This window comes from Triturus cristatus, chromosome 11, assembly GCF_964204655.1.
Source record: "Triturus cristatus chromosome 11, aTriCri1.1, whole genome shotgun sequence".
Taxonomy (NCBI): domain Eukaryota; kingdom Metazoa; phylum Chordata; class Amphibia; order Caudata; family Salamandridae; genus Triturus; species Triturus cristatus.
In genome coordinates, this window is record NC_140594.1 from 270,967,085 (window position 1) to 270,988,138 (window position 21,054).

The window sequence follows — 21,054 nt, forward strand, 5'->3', positions numbered from 1 at the left end:
CATCATTTGGCAAAAGAATAAGTTAAAATATCTCGGAATTTTATTTTCCTCATCCATAAAGTCGACAATAAATTTAAATTGTGATTTCATCCTAAATTATATTAAAGAAAAAACGTCTAAATGGTCATCATTACATCTTTCATGGTGGGGTAGGATGGATTCTATTAAAACGACTGTAGCACCCAAAATCTTTTGTACCCTTGCCATGGTTCCTACTCAATTTCTATTAAAGTTTTATAAAGATGTTGATAAACTATTGTCAAAGTTTTTGTGGAATAACAAATCTCCTCGTATTAATTATAAAAAATTAAAAGTTCCTAAATGTAATGCTGGGTTCGGTATCCTGGACTTTTTTCTTAATCATAAAGCTTTTATTTTAAAACAAAGGTCATTATGGTTTAATCACTCCTTTTTAAATAATCCTCCTACATGGCTCTGTATTGAGAAATCAATTGTAAACCCATTTCCGCTACCTATTTTGCTGTCCATGCATAATAATACTCAATTTTTTCAAAAATCAATTATTATTAAATCTACTAAAATGATATTTAATGATCTTGACTTAATTTTTCTTTTTCCCATAAACACTACAGATGAGTTATCACTATGGTATAGTAATGTTATTAAATTAAATAGAAATACTAGTTTCTGGTTTTCATGGATTAAGGCTGGTATTTTTTATCTCAAAGATGTTTATTCCAATAATACTTTTATTTCTTTTGAAATATTACAAACAAGATTTGGTTCATTGAAGTCTGATCTTATTAAGTATCAATACTTGTGTAATTCAATTTTAGATTCCTTTCCCAATGCCATTCCTTCGAATGTGACAGCTGATTTATCAATTTATATACAAACAGTTTCAAAATCTTCCCATGGGGTTTCTATTTTATATAAAAAATTATCAAATACTCTAGGTAACAATATAGAAATGATTTCCACTTATTGGAACAATTAACTTTCACTTTCTTTATCTACTGATACGTGGAAAGATATTTGGCTTAGTAGTATATCTGGTTGGCTGCCTGTTTCAATTTACCAAACTAATTCTTATATCCTATACAATCGTTTATGGACTCCATCACGTTTATTCCAAGCTAAACTTCTCCCCTCTCCAGATTGTTGGCACTGTAAATTACACCCAGGCACATTACAACATATGCTTTTTGATTGTCCTTCGGTTTTTAAATTTTGGTCTGAAGTTTGGGATATCATAACGAAGATTTTTAAACTTCAAATTGATGTCTCCTATCAATTAATAATTTGTAAATCTGCTATTTTATCACAAAATTTACAAGATTTACAATGCAAACTCTTCAATTTCCTTATCTCCGCTGCTTTAAAATCCATTACTTTTTGTTGGAAAGATGTTTCTAAGTTATCTGTTAATGCTTGGTGGCCGTGGGTTATTTTTTCTAGAAGAGGTGCTCAATTGTCTATGAATGGGATTACTCACAATTCTTTCTCTTATCAATCTTTTTGGTTACCTATTTTTTTTTTTTTTTTTTTTTTTTTTCCACTTGTACTCAATCAAACATTAGTACTTATTTTTTTTTTTTTTTTGAGAACTTTTATTAACCATAGTTGCATCAATTGGCAATGTACAATTCTGCGACAGAGCATCAGGTCAGCAATGTTCGAGTACATACAGTCAAATGTTGAAACACAGCCGTTTAGCCGACAACCCGGAGGTCCGGCGGCGGAGCTCAGTTGTGCCTAGATAGAGGATTCAGGTGTGTACATTGCGTGTAAGCGAATCGGTGGTGCTTTTCTGTTATGTGTCACGTTGTTTCTCAGCTAAAGCGCATTGTCCGCGTGTGAGGGGGGCGTTTCGTATCTGCCCGCTGCACAGCATTGTCAGCTAGCTCCGGGTCTCATAGTAGGATGTGTGCTGGGTGCTGGGTTGTCCGTCAAGTGCCCTGATTTGTGGGCATCGGAGTCCCGGTGGCCCGCGTGTAGCGTGGGGTGGAGCGCGTCAAGGAGGTTGCAGTGTAGTTCGCAAGGGTGCGCGTGGCGACCGTTGCTATGATGGATCACATGCTCTGCTAGGGAGTGTAGTCAGTCGCCGAGTTGTACCCCGGGTGTGCAACGTAAACTTTAGGGATCAAGGCCAGGGTCGAGAACTCGGGTAGGGGCCAGAAGAAGAGGGGTGAGGGGGGGGGGGGAAGTGGAGATCCGCGTGCAGCAATGCGTGAGGAGATAGGGGCTGTCCAGCAGGGCGTATCCGGCCGCCCGGGGAGGGGTCGTCAGTGTGCGCGTCCTCTCGGGTAGCAGCGGTGGTAAGTCCCGCGCGTGCGCCAGAGCACAGCGCAAGAAGTATCCGACAGTAGTAGCCTGCCGCGCAGTATGTGAGATGTGTGTCAGGGGAATAAACAGGTCGAGGGGGCCAGGAGCTAATCCCACCAGGGTTTCAGACATGTTGCCAGCGATCTAGTAGTATATCAGTGCCCACCTGGTGTTTAGGTTATCCCACGGGCTCGGCAGGCCGTCTGAAAGGTGGCGAGGAGGCCATCCCAAAGGTGAGCGATGGGGTACTGCCTGAGTCCCGCAGTTTCCTCACGGAGGAGCACTGCACTTTCCGCCTGCGCCCAGTTGACGAAGGATGCCCTCCAGTGTCTGATGTGCGGAGGGGCCGTCGCCTTCCAGTGCTTGGTGAGCAAGCGTTTGGCTGTAACAAGCCCCATGTCCCAAAAGCGCGCCTGTACTCTATTCGCTTTTGTGCGCCCGTACAGGCCCAAGATACACGCTTCCCACGTGCGTGGCAGCCGTCCGTCCGCGCCGCGCTCGATCAGTGACAGCACGTCACTCCAATACGTCTGCACGTCTGCGCAGTGCCAGAGCATATGCAAAAGGTCCGCTCCTGGTGACGAGCACCGTGGGCAGGCGGCATCCGTCCGCAGGAAATATTTATTGATCTTCTCCGGAGTGAGATACGCTCGCTGTAATATGTAATATTGTATGAGCTTGAAGCGGGGGTTGCGTGGAACGTTAGCCGGGCTGGCCAGTATCATCGCCCATTCTTTATCTGTCCAGTCTCTGCCCCTGTCCGTCGCCCAGCGTTCCCTTAATGTCGAGGTGGTCAGTCGTGAGTGTGCGAGGAGTGCCTGCACCAGCCAGTGTATGACATGTGCGCCATTGCCCATAATATGCAGATATTGGATGAAGGCATGCGTCGGTAGCTCCGTCGTCATGTCGCCCCAAGAGGCCGAGAGCGTCTGCATGAGGGAGGCATGCAGGAGGAACTGTCCTGCCGGGAGCGCCGTGCCGTCAGCCAGGGCGCCAAACGTCAGCAAGTCGCCGTCCTCATACAGGTCACCTAGCGTATATACACCTGCCTGTTCCCACCCTGCCAAATGGGCCTCCGTGAGGGGTCCCGTCGGGCTAGGCATGCCCAGTATTGGTAACTCCGGAGCGTACGGTGTGGTCGCGCGCGTGAGGCGAAGGCACCTCTGGAAACACCTACGCGCCACCGCCAGGTAAACCTGGGAGGGGCAGGGCGCACGAGTCAGCGGGTGAAACAGCGCGTGGACTTGCGTCCGCGTCCAAGCAGCCGCGTACGAGGCAGTGTCCTCTAGTTGCTTGCCGCTCAGCCACCCCGCCACCCATTGCATCTGCGCTGCTAGATAATATAGCTCCATATTGGGGACCGCTAGTCCCCCAGAGTCAGCAGGCATGTACAGTTTGGCCAGTGCTACCCGAGGCCTCCCCTTGTTCCAGATGAGGGTGCGCAGCAATACCTCCAGGTCGCGGAATATTCTGACGGGCACATACAAGGGCAGGTTTGCGAAGTAGTACAAGAGGCGGGGCAGCACTATCATTTTGGTCAGTGCTACCCTGCTAGGTACGCTGAGGGGCAGGGTGTTCCAGTAGCTAACCTGCGTACGCACGGATGCGATTGCTCTGAGGAGATTCCCATCTAGGACGTCCGCCGGGGACCTGTAGATCCGTATCCCCAGATAGCGGAAGGTGGTGGGGTACCACCGCAGCCTGTCTCCTCCCAGGCGGACGTCGCATTCAGGTGTCTCCGAGCCAAAGGGATAGGCTCCCGACTTGGCCCAGTTAACCCTCAGGCCCGACAGTGCTTCGAAGGTGCGGAAAACGTCAGCGAGGGAAGCAGGGATGGCGGTCATGTCTCTGACGTATAGCAGCAAGTCATCTGCATATAGGGACACCGTGTGTCTTTTTGGTTACCTGTTGATGTATATTTATCCTTTTAATACTGTATTAATATTTTTTTTATTCTGATTTTTACGGTACCAGATTATTCTTATTATGAAATATAGTAACTCTGTATTCATCTTATGCATTAGATGTAATATTTCTTCCCTCTCTACCCTTTCTCCCTTTATGTATCTTTTAAATATGTACTCTCTCATTACCTATTGTAATTTTTTAATGACTTTGGTTATGATAAGCAATGTTATTTGGGTATTTTTTTGCTAAATAATAATATTTTATGTATTGTCTTTATTAGTTGTATTTGAATATAATTAAATAAAATATTTTGAACAGAAATGTTGTGCTGTACTGCTAGGATTCTAAACTGTCATGCAGGGTTTTCACCGCTCTTCACAACTGTGAATTTTACCATGCACTGTCTTGTGTCACTGACCTACTTGTTCCAGCCACAGGCAACGCTCCACCCTTTTGAATTCTTATCACAGTGTTTGTGGTAGGTATTTTAACTTTCGTCTACCGTGCAAGAACATCTTTTTTTCTATCAGGATGGCCCTTGGTTGACCTGTTAGATTGCTTCGATTTAGCAAATATGTGTGTGGGTGTGAGTGTGTGTATTGGGTGGCTGCTGGCCGCGGTACATGGTACATAAGTTCACCCGCACTCTACTACAGCTTTCCCCTTTGCCTGACGTTCATGAGCATCGTGTGGGTTGTCCTTTGAAGGCCATGTCCAAAAGGCTGGCCCATTCCCATTTGTTAGTTCACGGGAACCAGAGTACTATCGTGGCATTTATTACGTTTTACAGATGGAGGATGGACGATTTACTTGACATGCCAAAATTGGGTGCCTGATGACTCCCCATTTTATAGCGCCGTCCATCCCTCTTCTTCCATTATTTTTGGAATGTCTAGTAATAGATGAGTCAGCCAGACATATACATATAAGCGTATACCATCACGTCTTTATCAGTTGTCTTTGAATGGTAAATGCAACTAGCCCTTTAAACACAAAACAAAGAGAACCCTCACATGAAAAATGCTCGCAAAATGAAACTATGTAAACATCTCCAGTAGCTGCTTTGAACAGCGCTCACAACCCCTGCGCCGAAATGAATCCATCCACTTCACCTGAGACAGACTAGAGAACCCGTCCTGTAGCCTTGCGTTAAATTTGTCAAAGGTACATTCGAGCGCCATTGAATATTTCCTGTGCCAGTGCTTTGAATGATAGTTCCCTTATGTGTTCTGCTAAATGTGGTGATTAAAAACTGCCGGGAAGGACGCCAGCAATCCTGTCTCTCAAAAGGCCTCTGTCGAAACTTGTCTGTTCCTGTCGTACGGGCCCGAGTCTATCGGGCTAGCTCATATGCCACCCATTGTAATACCCCCCTCTCCTGTGCGCCTCTCACATGTTGACGATGCCCACAAGATGTCAGATATTTAGGTCAGGTCGCAGGTCCTCCTTTTTCCTCAGATAGAACTCTCACTAGACTCGTTTTCTCACATTCCTTACGCCCAGACAGACTACAGCAGCAGTCGCACACTGCTCCTGTTCCCGTTCCCCCAGGCAGTCAGCCCTAGCACGTTTCATGTTTCCACTCATGCTTTTTCCATTCCTGCCCCCTTTTATGAGCAGTGAGTGTCGCTGAGAAACTATTTGAAGATTTGAAGAAAATCCAGCACTAGTGTGTATAAACATTCGCTCTTCCTAAAAGTGAAGGCTCTTGGTTTCTGGAGTGGAATATTTTACATAACACTCCTTATAAAGGTTTTTAACGCTTTTATTTTCTTGACAGCTGTTTTTGCACAAACTGTTTATTTTCAGCTTATTCTTCAGACGTTTGTGGATCATTTTGTCCGTTTTCTCTGGAGCAAGATATTGGAGTTGCTCTTGACCATCAGCTGCCAGGGTCTAGTAGTATCAGACCTACAGTAGTGCCCACTTTTCCGCTAAAATCTTTTCCTACCTCGCACATTCACAAACAAACTATGCACGTTTTCCACATACATTTCATTATACAGTGATCGGAGAGAAAGTTATTCACTGGACCAAGTGAAGAGCTCGGTATCCTATCAGACAAAAGAGTGAGGAGAATAAAATTAAATTCTAAATTGCCTTTTTGTGGCGGAATCAAAGATTATGGAGCAATATCTAATGGCGCTCCTGGCATCTCTCTTTCCAGACCACATTTATTATTTCCAGATGTCTATGATTCATACTAGTAATGGGAGGTCTTAACCTGTGCTGTCGCCAGATAGAATGGTTGTATACCTCTGTAATCTAGCCACACTTCCCAGGCATGGTCCTTCCAGCCATGTTCTAGTTAGTACAGACATCTTCCCATGCACCAGTCATAGTGGGTCCACGCTTATGCCCTTCACCAGCAGCAAGGGTGTTTCCAGACATCTGTCCTTCCACGCAAGCTATAGTGGCTTCAGGCAAGCCCATCTCACTGTACCAGCAACAGTGGATATAATCACCCCATCTTTCTACCATGCTAACCCACGCCCAGGATACTGCCATCCCACTGCCTATGATGTAGCTTTTTGCAGTCTGCTACCCAGTCCAGACACAGTGAAAGGGAATCTCTCCTCCTATCTCAGTAACCACACGCAGTTTAAGGAAATCTCTCCTCCTATCTCAGTAACCAGGGACCTTACCTGGAACATTCCCCCGTGACATGATGGGCTCAATCATCTGGTCTGCTATTCCATCTACCATAGGTCCACATTTCTGCTTACCAGTCACCAACTAATCTTATCTCAATGGCTGTTGTGTCTTCTCCTTGCACTCCTAGAGCTGTGCCAGTCATGGAATGGCTGCGTTGGGTCCACTGACCCACAACTGAAGCTGTGTGCCGGGATTATAATCATTCCATCATCCATTGGTGCAGATTACTGGTTTACATTTTAATGGTAATTTTAGGTTTAAATCTTTTTTATTTGCATTTCAAAAACAAAGGTCAACAATGTGATACATGTATACTCTCCAAAGCAAGTCAGATTTACCATCAATGTTAATGGTAATTTTAGAGGATTTAACACCCATAGTCCAATGACTTCATGTATCCAGCGGAAATCTGTGCAGGCTGCAATTATGGTGCTTACCGTTTACATTTGTTCAACCAATGTAGATAGAATGAGTGATACCTGTTGTTTATTGAATGGAAACCGTGCTACAGATAGTGCTTATGTATCATTATGTGAATTTTAGTTTGATATTAATAGTGTTGATGTATTAATGGCATGCGCTGAAAACCCTTTTACTGTTGGAATAAAGACATGACGCATAATTTGTAGATAGTCTTGGAAATGACAGTCATGATAATGATCTCCACTTAATGTGGTCACAGAAGAACAGCTCTGTAAGAGTTTTGGGTATGTTCTGTAAGGTTAATATGTTCATTTCATTTTATGTTCTCTACCTGTCTTTGGAAAACTGTGCTACCTGGCTGAGAACATGTTCCCTGTCCTGGAATACTTTCCAGATGTAATCTGATTATAACAGGATGTTGTACACGTGCTAAGATCATGTACATACTCATTCCGCTGACAATTATGCATTATCTGTGAATTGCTGTTGTATGGTATTTAGGTTTCTGTGCAAGGCCCTACTATCTCCTGTGTAATGGTTCAGTGATGCCACCTTAATGACATTAAGGAGGCAGTCGTCAGTCCACCAAAATCCAGCAAATGCAAGAGTCTTCATTATTTACTGTGCCATAGTGTATGCCAAGGAAGTAGAGCACTACTGATTTTAATGATGTGAGAATCAATCAAAAATCATTAAGGTTTTGATCCGAGTATTATAGAGTTCGCTGCTATCAGATTAGTTTCCTAGAATTAGTCTTGTGTTCTCAACAACATGGGGTATCGCTTGTCCAAATCAATACTACTACCTAGAAGAAACAAGAGAGGAGCATTTGGTTGAATAGACAAGTTTTTGCTTTTTTTTCTAAAGTTACTATAAATGTTTTTATAACTTTATGTTCGAGGCATATGAGCTGTAGATCATATGCGTTAGAATAGATCGCCATCTGGTGTTGGGCCCGGATGTTTGCACTTTTTCTTCGGAAAAGCCTTTGTAGTCACGAGGTAGGTGACTCCTCCCTTTGGTGATAGTGCGCATGCACATCAACTCCATCCCCAGATTTTATTTTTCCGCCATCGGATTCGAATGTGTATTGCAGTGCTCCGGTTCGGTATCGTTTTCGAACCCCTTTGATGCGCAATCCTCTACCCTCAACAGTATTGTCTTTCGATCGCGGTTTCCCATTCGATGCGCATCGTAGAATTTGTAAAACCTTCGATCGGGAATTTCGAGACGGGCTGTCGGGCCTACCCGTGCCGACAACGCCAGCAGTCGATGGAACGGACTCCATTTAAACTACGTCCCGGGTGTCGTGCTAAGTTCCCACGCACTGACCTGCACCAGGTTTGCAACCTGTGCTTATCCCCGAACCACGACAAGAAGGACTAAGAAGCATGTCGATCGTTCCTATTGAAAAATACTCTTTGTGACCGTCGGGCTCGACGCCATGAAATGCAACGAGACAGCGGCTCCATACCGGACATCTTTTGTGCATATTCAGAGGATCCCCGTACAGACGTACCGGGCGAGGAAGAAGAACCGGTCTCCGTCTCCGAAGCCGACTCCGACATGGAGGAAGACCTGAACATCACCCCGGGTCAACGTAACGTGAGAATAAATCCCCATGTGACCACGCACCCCAAAAAACCTAAGGCTCCAGCATCACCCCCACTCTCGAGCCGATTCCGACAAAAAGTTTCTAATGCCCCGCCCTTCGGCCCGGCTACGAAACATCAGGGCAAGCCTTCGGGCTCGGGCTCGAGTCGGCCCCATTCTGGTACCGAAACACCACCTTCAGCACCGAAACATAAGCCGCCTGATGTGCCACTCCCTACATCGCCTGCACAGAAGACACCTTCAGCACCGAAGGTCTCGGAGCCGAAAAAAGCTTCGGGCCGAAATTGTCCACACCAAAATCTTCGGCACCTAAAAGCTTGGAACTGTCAACCTCCGCACCAAAACACTCGGAGCCGAAACATCCCGCTCCGAAAGATTCAGGTTCTAAACACAAAACTAAACATTCAGACTCTGAACATTCGGCGCACAAAGACCCTCATAAATCTTCCACGCCAAAACCCATTCCTAAGGAAAAAGACACTCCTTCCAAGGAACTTCCATCCGAAGACACAGTTTTAGACCCAAAACAGAAAAGACTTCGTATCGATCCCAAGACTGGACACATTACATCCACTCTTCGAAAAAACGGAAGCTGCATCTCTAACCCTTATCTCTCTTACATACCTCCTTCTCCATCTAACCCACATCTACTAATCACACCATCAAATTCACCACCACCCCCATTTTCACCTGAACCACAGGATGATGATTATGGGTATGGGGACGAGGATCAGGACATACCACAAGACATTCCACATGACACTGATCCATGGGAAGATTACAATAAAGACCCGATCACAATAATGACCCTGACCTGTATCTCTCCAGACCCTCCCCGCGTGATGACAATATAGGCTTTGTCCAGATTATTAACAGGGCTGCTCAATACCACGGGTGGAGCTACACTCAGACCCTCTAGAGGAAGATTTTCTTGTGGAGACATTCACACATTCACAGAAGTCCACTAATACTTTACCCATGCTCAAGGGCATGATAAAACACATAGATGAGGTCTTTAAGGACCCAGTCAGAGCCAGAATACTGACCCCTAGAGTGGATAAAAAGTACAAGCCCGCTCCTATAGACCCTTCATATATTAGGGGACAGTTGCCGGCAGACTCTCTTGTCGTATCGAACGCCCGGAAAGAGCTAATTCCCAAACTACAGGTGCCACCACTCCTCCTGATAAGGAGTCTAAATTAATAGATGCATCAGGCAAACAAGTGGCCTCACAGGCTGCTAACCATTGGCGAATCGCCAATGCTCAGGCCCTGTTAGGATGCTATGACAGAGCTCACTATGATGAGTCAGAACAACTCATCCAACACTTGCCTGATGAGTACAAGACAAAGGCTAACGACCTCATTAAAGAAGGGAAGCTTATCACCCATTCTTCCATAAAATGTGCACTGGATGCAGCAGACACAGCATCTCGTGCCATCAACACCAGCATATTATTATGCAGGCACACTTGGCTTTGAATCTCTGGATTCAAGCAGGAGGTACAATCCTCCATACTCAATCAGCCCTTTGATAAAGAGCATCTTTTTGGGCCAACAGTCGACACTTCACTTGAAAAGATGAAAAAGGACACTGAAACTGTTAAGTCCATGGGGGCCTTACAATTAGGTTCCAGCAGGGGTTCCTTTCGCCGCTCCTTTTATACAGGTGGCTCAAAAACAGTGTCGTCAGAGACTCCCTTCTCCTCTTATAAAAACAACCAATCCACCTCCTCCAGAGGTTAATTTCGAGGAGGCTACAGGGGAATTAAAAAGGGACGAGGCAGAGGTAATTCCACCCGCACTTCCCCAGCCAATAAACAATGACTTCCCTCCACTACCCCCCGATCATTTAAAACCTGTTGTGGGACATCTCTCACAGTTCCTACCTGTCTGGAATTCAATCACCACAGACAAGTGGGTAATACAAATTTTCCAACATGGTTATTGCCTAGAACTTACCAGCACTCCACCAACAATGCTTCCAAGACAGCCTGCAATGTCATCAGAACATCTCACCCTGTTAAAACAAGAGGTTCTCTCTCTGTTACACAAACATGCAATAGAACCGGTCCCAATACGTCATCAAGGAACAGGAGTGTACTCCCTATACTTTTTTATTCCAAAAAAGGACGGCTCCATCAGGCCCATATTGGACCTAAGACAACTAAACCTCTACATTCAATCGGACCACTTCCACATGATCACCCTTCAGCAGGTGCTCCCTTAACTTCAGCAAGGCAACTTTCTTACCTCCCTAGATTTAAAGGACACCTACTTCCATATTCCCATTCACTCAGCTCACAGGAAATATCTCAGGTTTGTGGTGGATGGACAACATTACCAATTCAAAGTCCTCCCATTCGGGGTAACTACAGCACCAAGAGTCTTCACCAAGTGCCTAGCAGTATTCACAGCTCATTTAAGAAGACAACACATTCACGTCCTTACTTAGACGACTGGCTAATAAAAGCCAAGTAGCAACACAGCTGCATACATCACACTTACAAAACAGTTCAGCTGCTTCATGACTTGGGATTCATTGTCAACCTCACCAAGTCTCATTTTCAACCCTCCAATTCACAAGCATACCTAGGAGCCACAATAGACACTTGCAAAGCTCTAGTATACCCCAACCCAGTCTGAATATGCAACATGCAAACACTAATATCACAGTTTCAACCCCAGCACTCACTACCAGCACAAGTGTTTATGCAGTTGATCGGAATGATGGCGTCTTGCATTCTAATTGTTCCTTACGCAATGCTCCAAATGCGTCCCCTACAAGAATGCTTAGCACGTCAGTGGAATCAGGCTCAAGGTCAGTTAACCGATCTGGTGTTTGTGGACGGCCGCACTAATCGCTTTCTGCAGTGGTGGAACACACAAAACCTTTCCAAAGGGCAGTCATTCCTCGACCCAGTTTCACAGATAGTACTCACAGAAGACGCATCCCTCACTGGTTGGGGAGCTCATCTTCAACAATATACTATTCAGGGCATATGGACACTAAAACAAAAATAACTATACATAAACCATCTGGAGCTGCTAGCAATTTTTCTGGCATTGAAAGCTTTTCAAGTACACATAGTAGGCAAGGCTGTCCTAGTCTGTACAGACAATATGACAGCAATGTACTACATAAAAAAACAAGGGGAGGACACGCTCTCTACAGCTTTTACACCTAGCTCAAAGCATATGGAGATGGGCCATTCATCAAAAGATATATCTCCGTGCAGAACATCTCCCAGGAGTAAACAATCAGATTGCAGATCTGCTCAGTTGTCAAAGACAACAGATCCACGAATGGGAACTACATCCTCAAGTACTCCTCCGATTCTTCCAGATGTGGGGCTACCCAGAAATAAATCTGTTCGCCACATACCTGAACGCAAAATTCCCAAACTTTGCATCCAGGTATCCACACCCATTGTCCAAAGGCAATGCGCTATGGATGAATTGGTCAGGGAAATTTGCTTATGCTTTTCCACCTCTCCTGCTAATTCCATTAGTGGTTCGGAAGCTCAAGCAACATTCCCTCACAATGATCCTAGTTGCTCCCACATGGGCTCAACAACCATGGTACACAACCCTGCTGGAACTATCAGTAGTTCCTCATCAAAAGTTAAACCTCTCCCCCAACCTTTTCACTCAGAGCCGTGGAGAGATAAGACTTCCAGATCCCAGTAAACTCAACCTTGCGATCTGGCACCTGAAATCATAGTTTGGCTGCCTTAATCTCCAGCCAGACTGCATGGACGTCATTAAAGAGGCTTGATGCCCTACCACAAGAGCATGCTATGTAGCAAAATGGAAATGATTTGTAATTTATTGTACTAACAAAATCAATCCTTTAGATGCTTCTACTCAAAATATAATTTGCGATCTGTGACACTTACAATGTGCTAACTTAGCATATACATCTATACGATTACATCTTGCCGCAATAGCGGCTTACCTACAAAACAGACAACACTTGTCTTTGTTTCGAGTACCAGCTATCAAAGCCTTTATGAAAGGACTCAAAAAAATAATTCCTCCTAGACTTCCACCTTCTCCCGTGTGGAATCTTAACATAGTCCTTACAAGACTCATGGGCCCACCATTTGAGCCTTTGCACAAATGCGAACAACAGTTTCTGTCTTGGAAGGTAGCCTTGCTTATAGCCATTACATCGCTTAGAAGAGTTGGTGAGCTCCAGGCACTAACCATACAAGAACCATTTTTACAAATTCACCACAATAAAGTGGTTCTTAGGACTAACCCAAAATCTTTACCCAAAGTAGTTTCTGCCTTTCACCTCAACCAGTCTGGTGAGTTACCCGTGTTTTTTCCTCAACCAGACTCAGTAGCAGAACGTGCTCTTCACACGTTAGATGTGAAAGAGCGATACTTTATTACATTGAAAGAACCAAATCTTTTACGAAAACTAAACAACTCTTTGTTGCTTTTTCCCCACCACATAAAGGCAATCCCATTTCAAAAGCAGGTATTGCACAGTTGATAGTTAAGTGCATTCAAATATGCTACCTCAAGGCTAAACGCACCTTAACAATTCCCCCTAGAGCGCACTTTACACGCAAACTAGGGGCTTCTATGGCCTTTTTCGGGAACATACCCTTAGATGACATATGCAAGGCTGCAACATGGTCTACACCACACACATTCACAAAGCACTATTGTGTAGATGTGTTAGCAAAACAACAAGCTAGTGTGGGCCAGGCAGTTTTAAGAACACTATTTCAGACCACTGCAACAGATACAGGTTAGCCACCGCTGGGAAGATAACTGCTGTATAGTCTATGCTAACGCTACAGCTCATATGCCTCGAACGGAAGATGCTACTTACCCAATATGCATCTGTTCTTGGCATATAAAGCTGTAGATTCATATGCACCCACCCACCTCCCCGGGTACCTTTATCTGTTGCAGTAATATCTTACTTCGATACACTACACATTGACTTCTCTTTCTACTCTTACTAACTCCATCATCACCCTCATGGCAAAACAATCTGGGGATGGAGTCGATGCCCATGCGCACTATCACCAAAGGGAGGAGTCACCTACCTCGTGACTACAAAGACTTCTCCAAAGAAAAACAAAGTGCAAACATCCGGGCCCAACAACAGATGGCTATCTATGCTAACGCATATGAATGTACAGCTTTATATGCCAAGAACAGCTGCATACTGGGTAAGTAGCATTTTCTTTTTTGTTATGCCACAATATTAATGTAACAATATTTTAACAATAAACAAAACCTTTCAGTCAGTCACTTTACCTACACAAAAATACAAAGAAGACATGCAGTCACTTTTTTGGGGATTACACATTTTGTGACATCACCAATAAACCAACTATCACAAAAAGAGGTTCGAGGAAATTTAGAGACCTCCAAGGGTTGACTCCTCGACCTTATAATTCTACCAAAAAAAAGAAACCCTTGGGTCTAAGAAATACAACTGTTGCAGAGGAAGACCTAGCTCAGAAGGGGGGGGGGTATCCCTTTTAAAAGGACTAATTCCCTCACCCATCATGCCTAGTCACAGTACGGGCTACAACCCCCTCACTGAGAGGGAGGAGCTCAGGAATGTGTTTTTCGTATGTAAAGGAGTGTATACTAAATACCGAAGTGATGGGCTCAAGGTGGTGAGGGCAGCACAGCAGGTGAAAGGTGATTATAAAACTAGCCACAGGGTATGCAATAATCCTTTATTGATGTCCCTGGATTAGGATTAAAACGGGGCCCCTGTGGGAAACGCAAGACAAGGGGAAGAAGACATGGGTCCTATTTTATATCAGGTGTCAAATCAGAGCATGCAGAAAAAAATAGAAAAAAAAGTTTTTTATATGGAAAAATGAATTATCTGCTCATAAACTGCACCATCTGGATAACAGTGCCATGCTTCCGGCGGGATACTAGAATACCAACGTTTTAGTGTTGGGGCCGGTGTCGTCAATTGCGCTTATTGTGTGTGTGGTGTGGTTAAAGGTGGCTTGTGCATGCTGCGAAAGGGTAAAAAGAGAGGCATCATGCGTGCCCCATGTGCCGAAATAACATACATGAAATGCGCTAATGCGCTTGCAGAGTGAAAAGTAGTCGCAAATGGAGGCGAATTTACCAGAAAGGATCTGGGCAGACCTGCAGCTTGATTAGAGATGACTTTCCTACCCACAGGGAGGCTGAACTGGAGTTGGGGTATACTCTGCCTGGATGCCTGATAGATCCCAAGGCAGACGTCCGGGCTCCTATGACAATAAAAAAGGAGAAATTGAAGATATGGGAGAAAAATGAAGGAACATAACCCTAGAGCATGCAGGCGCACGGAAAAAGTCTTGGTGCCTGAGGGCTTGCGGGTTACTGTGGTCAGGCTGGTCCAGGCCAGCTGTGCTCAATAGTGTCTAAATCGCATTGAAAAACACAACCACCAAAATGGTGATGTAATATTTATTTTTATTTTTTACATTCAGTCATTCCTCCAGAATAAATTCAGAGGAGGTGGCCTGGAGAACAGAAGGTCCACACACTTGTCAACGTTACTCACGGCGGACCCGTTCCTTGAGGGAACACATACATTCTAAGAAACAATACTTCGAATCTCTCATATATCAACCCTACGCACAACAATAGGCAGAAGTGAGTCTGATATGACAATCCTTGGCAGGACTTCGCCGAAACAGGGTAGAATTTATTAAAGAGACTGAACACTTGTCCTGAAGAAGTCTGCTGAGACAACAATAGCTTGAGACGAAACACGTGTTGACAAGGGGTTCGTATTTGCAATTTAAAGAATAAAAGAACTATTGAAACCGTGATCTCAACTTACTTCTGTGTGCCTGGAGAATAGTATTGTTAAGAAGGTCCTGTGCATCGAGGGTGAGCGGGGGAAACAGGAAGTCCAGTGCATTACGAGTGAGCAACCAATTGCTGTAAATACTGTGGACGCTCAAAACTTAGGCGGGCTGCACGAGCGCTTCAGCAACATTGCGATGGAGCCATTGAGTAAGAAGAAGGCCTTCGAAATGGTCCTTTATCTGTGTGTATAAAGCAACAAGATGTAACGGAGGACCAAGGTGTTCACAGGAGTAGCATTCCCAGGTCCTGAAGACTTACTAGTTGTCCTAAGGATCCTCGTAAGGGAAGCCGGCCAAGTCGGCGGTCTGTCGTTCAAAGCGTAGGCTCTCAGCATGCAGAGGTGGGAGTGACGGAAACTAACAAAGAGGAGTCGCACCGTCATGTGATCAACTCTGTAATGCTGGCGGCCATCTTAAAGCGTGAAACCATTCTGGATGACCGGTTATAATAAAATAGTGATGTGCAAATGGACACTTCGGAAATATAAAAAAGGGTGCATTTGGGCTGACCAAGATGAGCCAATATTTTTGAAGGAAGCAAGAAATTGCATTATTTGCCAAAGGAACATGTAGAAAATGCATCTTTATAAACAGCAACTACATGTTACACAGTTTAGGGAAGGCTATACAGATCCCCTTAAACAATGTATCATAATCAGGAAACTTACAACATCCTATTTAAAAAAAAAAAAAATGGAACAAGAGGATTGTGGTAGTGTACTATCACAAAGTGGTAACAACATGTAGTCATCTCATGCTCAAAGACTATTCTGTGGAGAGATCAATTCTCAGATCCCCACATATCTAATACAACAAATTAGTGATTTCCACTGGACAATCCTCGCACTATTGTTGATAAAAGCAAGACAATTGAGCAGAGGTATGCCCAGTTAAAATGATTTCATGAGATCGAGTTTAGAGCTCAAGATGCTGTGTGTCAATCCCGAAGGTCTAAACGTAAGGGGCTCATAAGCAGATCTGGAGAATTGAATCAGGGACCAAATTTTATTAGCACCATTCAGCCCACGTGTAGCTGTGCCATATTTCTCAATGAGCCTAGCTTCAGTTCTTTTGAGAATAGATTCAATGGAACTGCCTCTTTGTCTCTCTGTGCTAAGCAGAGCACTGACCAAAAAAGGTAATTTTCCGTGTGGTTGAAGTTTTTATAATGTTCTGTAACGGGGGAGACCAGGCACTGTACACCTAATCCTAAATCTATGTTGTAGTACTCTGGGTGCCTGAGTGGTCTGCACAATATATGATAACTCACAAGGGCATTGTATACAGTCTACCAGATTTTTTGTGTTGCAGTTGGGGAATTTAACTTGTCAATATATTTTACCATTTACTGTAATAGTTTTAGTATCATTGGTGAATTGGCCTGTGATGCAATTACTGCATTTGTAGTGACCACTGATGGGAAGCAGGCCAAGGGCTTCGTGTAGGTTCTTTTTTTCTGGAGGACTTGCAGGTTTAACTAAATGATGCCGTAACTTATTGCTTTTTTAAAGAGAACATGAGTTTGGGTAATTCCAAAGCATTCCAAAATTTTCCAATTCCTTTTGATTATATTTTTGACTTTATATGTTTTGGGGTTATATGTAATTACACATATAAGAGGATTAGTATCTGGGTGTATTTTGAGAGTGAGTAAGGTCTCCCTAGGGGTAAACCATGCCATTTTGGAAGCAGCCTTAACCAGTCTTTTGGGATATCCTCTGTCTCTTAGTTTATCAGCGTGGTGGCATTTCTGAACTAGTCATCTTTTATAGTACTATTCCTGCGGATCCTCAGAAATTGCCCACATGGCAGATTTTCCTTAAGGTTATGAGGGTGTCCACTGGTCAAGTGTAGCAACTTGTTGTGATCAGTTGGCTTAGTGTATAGGTCAACATGGATTTGTCCTGTGCTGTTATATATACAGAAGACTAGAACGTTGATATTCTCGTTATCGCTCGTCATAGTGACTATGAGATCTGGTTCTCTACCATTGAGCCAATCATGAAATGCTTCACGGGATGATTTATTCGCTTCCCATAGCATCAAAACGCCATCTATGTAGCAGAACCGATTTGTAATACATTTTGTAAATGGGATTCCATCTGTATAGATCATTTTTTACTCAAAATATGACATAACAAGGTTGGCTACTTCTGGGGAGAACTGCAGCCCACCGCTACGCCTTTTATCTGCAAGTACATGTTGTCTTTGCAGGGGGGAACAACCTTTACAACGCAACTTTAACAACGCATGCTGTTACAACGAAAGTTTTACAACGCGAGTGCATTGACAACGCAGGACATTACAACGCAAGTCTTTAAATCGACTTGCACTAGATGGCGTGCTAACATTAAAAATAGTGTAGTTTACTATCCCAACACCTTCCCTACTGCTACGTGGACTGGAGTTGGAATAGTAAATTACACTTTTTTAATGTTAGCACGCCATCTAGTGCAAGTCGATGTAAAGACTTGCGTTGTAATGTCCTGCGTTGTCAATGCACTCGCGTTGTAAAACTTTCGTTGTAATAGCATGCGTTGTAAAAGCATGCGTTGTAACGTCATACATCCCTTTGCAGGCAAAGAAATTCTGTTTGAGGCATAGGGATGCCAAGGATGTCAGGAATTCTGTAGTTATTTCATGTGGTGTGGGTCTAGTGTCAAGGATGTGTCTCAATACTTCTAATGCCTTGTCTTATGTGATGTTAGTACATGACTCTTTGATGTCAAAAGTAACAAGAAGCTGGTGTGATACATCGAAAGGAAGCCCTTCTACTTTATTAATAACATCCATTGTGTCTCTTATGTATGCCTGAGTGTTTAGCACAAACGGGTTGAGAAATGCATCAATAGACTATCTTGAGCTAATCACTGCAGTATTTAGTATACCTTCCGCTACACAAAAAACCATAACTGAGCTCCTTCCTCTCAGTGAGGGGGGGTCGTAGCCTGTACCATGACTAGGCATCATGGTACGAGGAGGTTCCAACTGATGAAGCATGCCCCGTTTGGTGGGTGAGGGAATTCGTCTTTTTCAAAGGGATACCCCCTTTTGAGCTAGGTCTTCCTCTGCAACAGTTGTATTACTCAGACCCAAGGGTTTCTTGTTTGTGATAGAGGATCACCAATAAACCTCCATCAGGAAACATCTGCAAAAGTGGCAGGAAACTGTGAAGGACTAGCGCTTCTCCATGCCCAGGGACCTCCAACCTTTGCCAGAGGGGTGTGCAGTATTACCCATGTTGGGACAATGCAGGCTGTGGGTTTGTCTGGGATGGATGTACAACTTAGAAATGAGTAGGCTGACAAAAATAAAGGAGAGTGACGAGGGAAGGGAAAGAAAAGGAAGGAGAATTAGAAAAGCTAAAGAAATGTGGAGAGACCCAAGGAGGTGCCCACATATCGATATTTGCTAAAGAGTTGCTAAGGTAGAAAGTAAGGGAACATCTGAGGTGCTATCACACTGTCAATAGACAGTCTAGGTTATTTTAGAAGTTCAAAGGGTAGCGTTAAGTGAGAAAAGAGAAATCAAGATTACTCACTACAGACTTAACATAAGATCCCCCAAATCCACCACAGCTATCTAAAACCCAGAGTGAGCTCAGTGGACCCCCACACCCCTGCCTTGGAGTTTGTGCCAGGTAGAAACCACCCGCCCCACCAAGGAGTCTGTCCCTTGGAGTCTGTGGATGGGAAGAGGAACCCCACCTCAGTCTGTAGGGGGCGACGCTTAAAGAGAGATCACATCAGTATTTGGAGGGGGAAAAATTCCGCCTTAGAATCTTAGCTGGGGAAGGGACCTCGTCTCAATCTTTGCGGCGGTAGATGCTCTCCTCTTTCTGCCCCGTAGAGCCTTTAGTTTGGTGGGAATAGTCCCCTGAATTGGAGGTTGTATGATGCTTGACCGTCATTATGAAAGTTACTACGTAATCACCTAATCTGTCAAATACATTTTTAATTGTACTGTTCTATTGAATCTGCTGTCCTTAAGCGTGTGCTATGCCATTCATCCATATGTATGCCCACAGCTGGAAGCCACACTGGACCTTGCTGAGCGGCGCCAGATACGCACTGCCATCCGAGAGCTGCGCCGCAAGGAGCTGGAGGGCTACGAGGAGGCGCTGGCGTCCAAGCGATTCAGATCAGAGAAGAGCAGTGAGCGTCAAGAGAACAAGGAAAATTGCCCACGGTGAGTGAAACTGAGCCTAGAGACAAAGACACTACATGCACAAAGTCTGTTTCTTTGTCTCTATAACACGCTGACCACACTCTCTCACTGCAGCTTGCCCCTAGATGGGAGCAAGATTTGCCTACAGAAATTTACATGGAGTTTCATTTACTCGTATACCAGACAGACTTGTTTGTTGCAAGCGATCTACATTCCCAAATGGCTTAGCCTTATCCATTTGTAAAAAGTCACGAGCTTGTTTAGATACGTGTTTCTTTCTAAATCTCTACAAAAGAAATATATTGTTTGTATGGCTCGCTCGTTCACAGGCTGACCTTATAAGACGTCTGCAGACTGGGTGTGAGGCACCAAAGCCTTCTGTTACTTAATATTTAAGAACACCACATGTTGGCATGAATAGCCCTGCCCCAAACACCATACATCAGTTCCACATCTTTTTCTTTGATTGTTTTTCCACCCACAGCAACTGGAGAAATCTGGATCCTGTACATTCATCTTCTTTGCTGTATAGCTACCAAATGAATCATTACTTTCATTATATGTACATGCCACTGCATTCTGACTTATCCTCTGTCAATTTGTGGATGTGATGCTAGGTATCTCTGTGACCAGCTTCTACAGCTGTTGATTCGCAGCTTTTGCAAGAGGGTGCTGTACTGTGCGTGCCTGCATCCTTTATACACAGCACACCCCATCCTATGCATATGTTTGTCATTGCCTGTTCCACGCTGTTTCTGCCAACAGTGTGGACCGGAAACTGCTTCTTTTTCAGTAAGAAATTCCTGACACAGGGCTTAACCCTTTGGTGGTGGTTCTTTTTTCAGATCCGGTAGTCTATTGAGCAATGTTCCAGTCCTTAAGCCATATTTGAAATGACACAGCAGCAGTCATTTGTAACAGCTTACATGCTTAACCTCTGCATCTTTTGCTTGAAGGACAGTCATCTACCACACAGCTACCCATGAATTGCTTTCAGAATAGGAGGCGAGTACAGGGTCTTGGTCATTGTGTGCAGTACAGAGTACCTTTTCTGGTAGTGACAATGTGAAGTTTGCCACTTCCTGGACACGCCAGCATTGATATCACCCACATGAACCTGTGCCAGTCGTGATTTATCTGTCTGA

The 21,054-nt window shown here is 44.3% G+C and overlaps 1 protein-coding gene across 2 annotated transcripts in view; it reads left to right on the forward strand.

The window, feature by feature from the left end:
* SMTN (smoothelin) overlaps positions 1-21,054 on the forward strand; it is a 981,050-nt gene that overhangs the window by 231,787 nt on the left and 728,209 nt on the right. For both annotated transcript variants that reach the window (XM_085636208.1, XM_085636207.1), the window contains exon 3: positions 19,770-19,930. In XM_085636208.1, the coding sequence (XP_085492334.1) occupies positions 19,770-19,930 (161 nt within the window). The remainder of the gene's footprint in view (positions 1-19,769; positions 19,931-21,054) is intronic.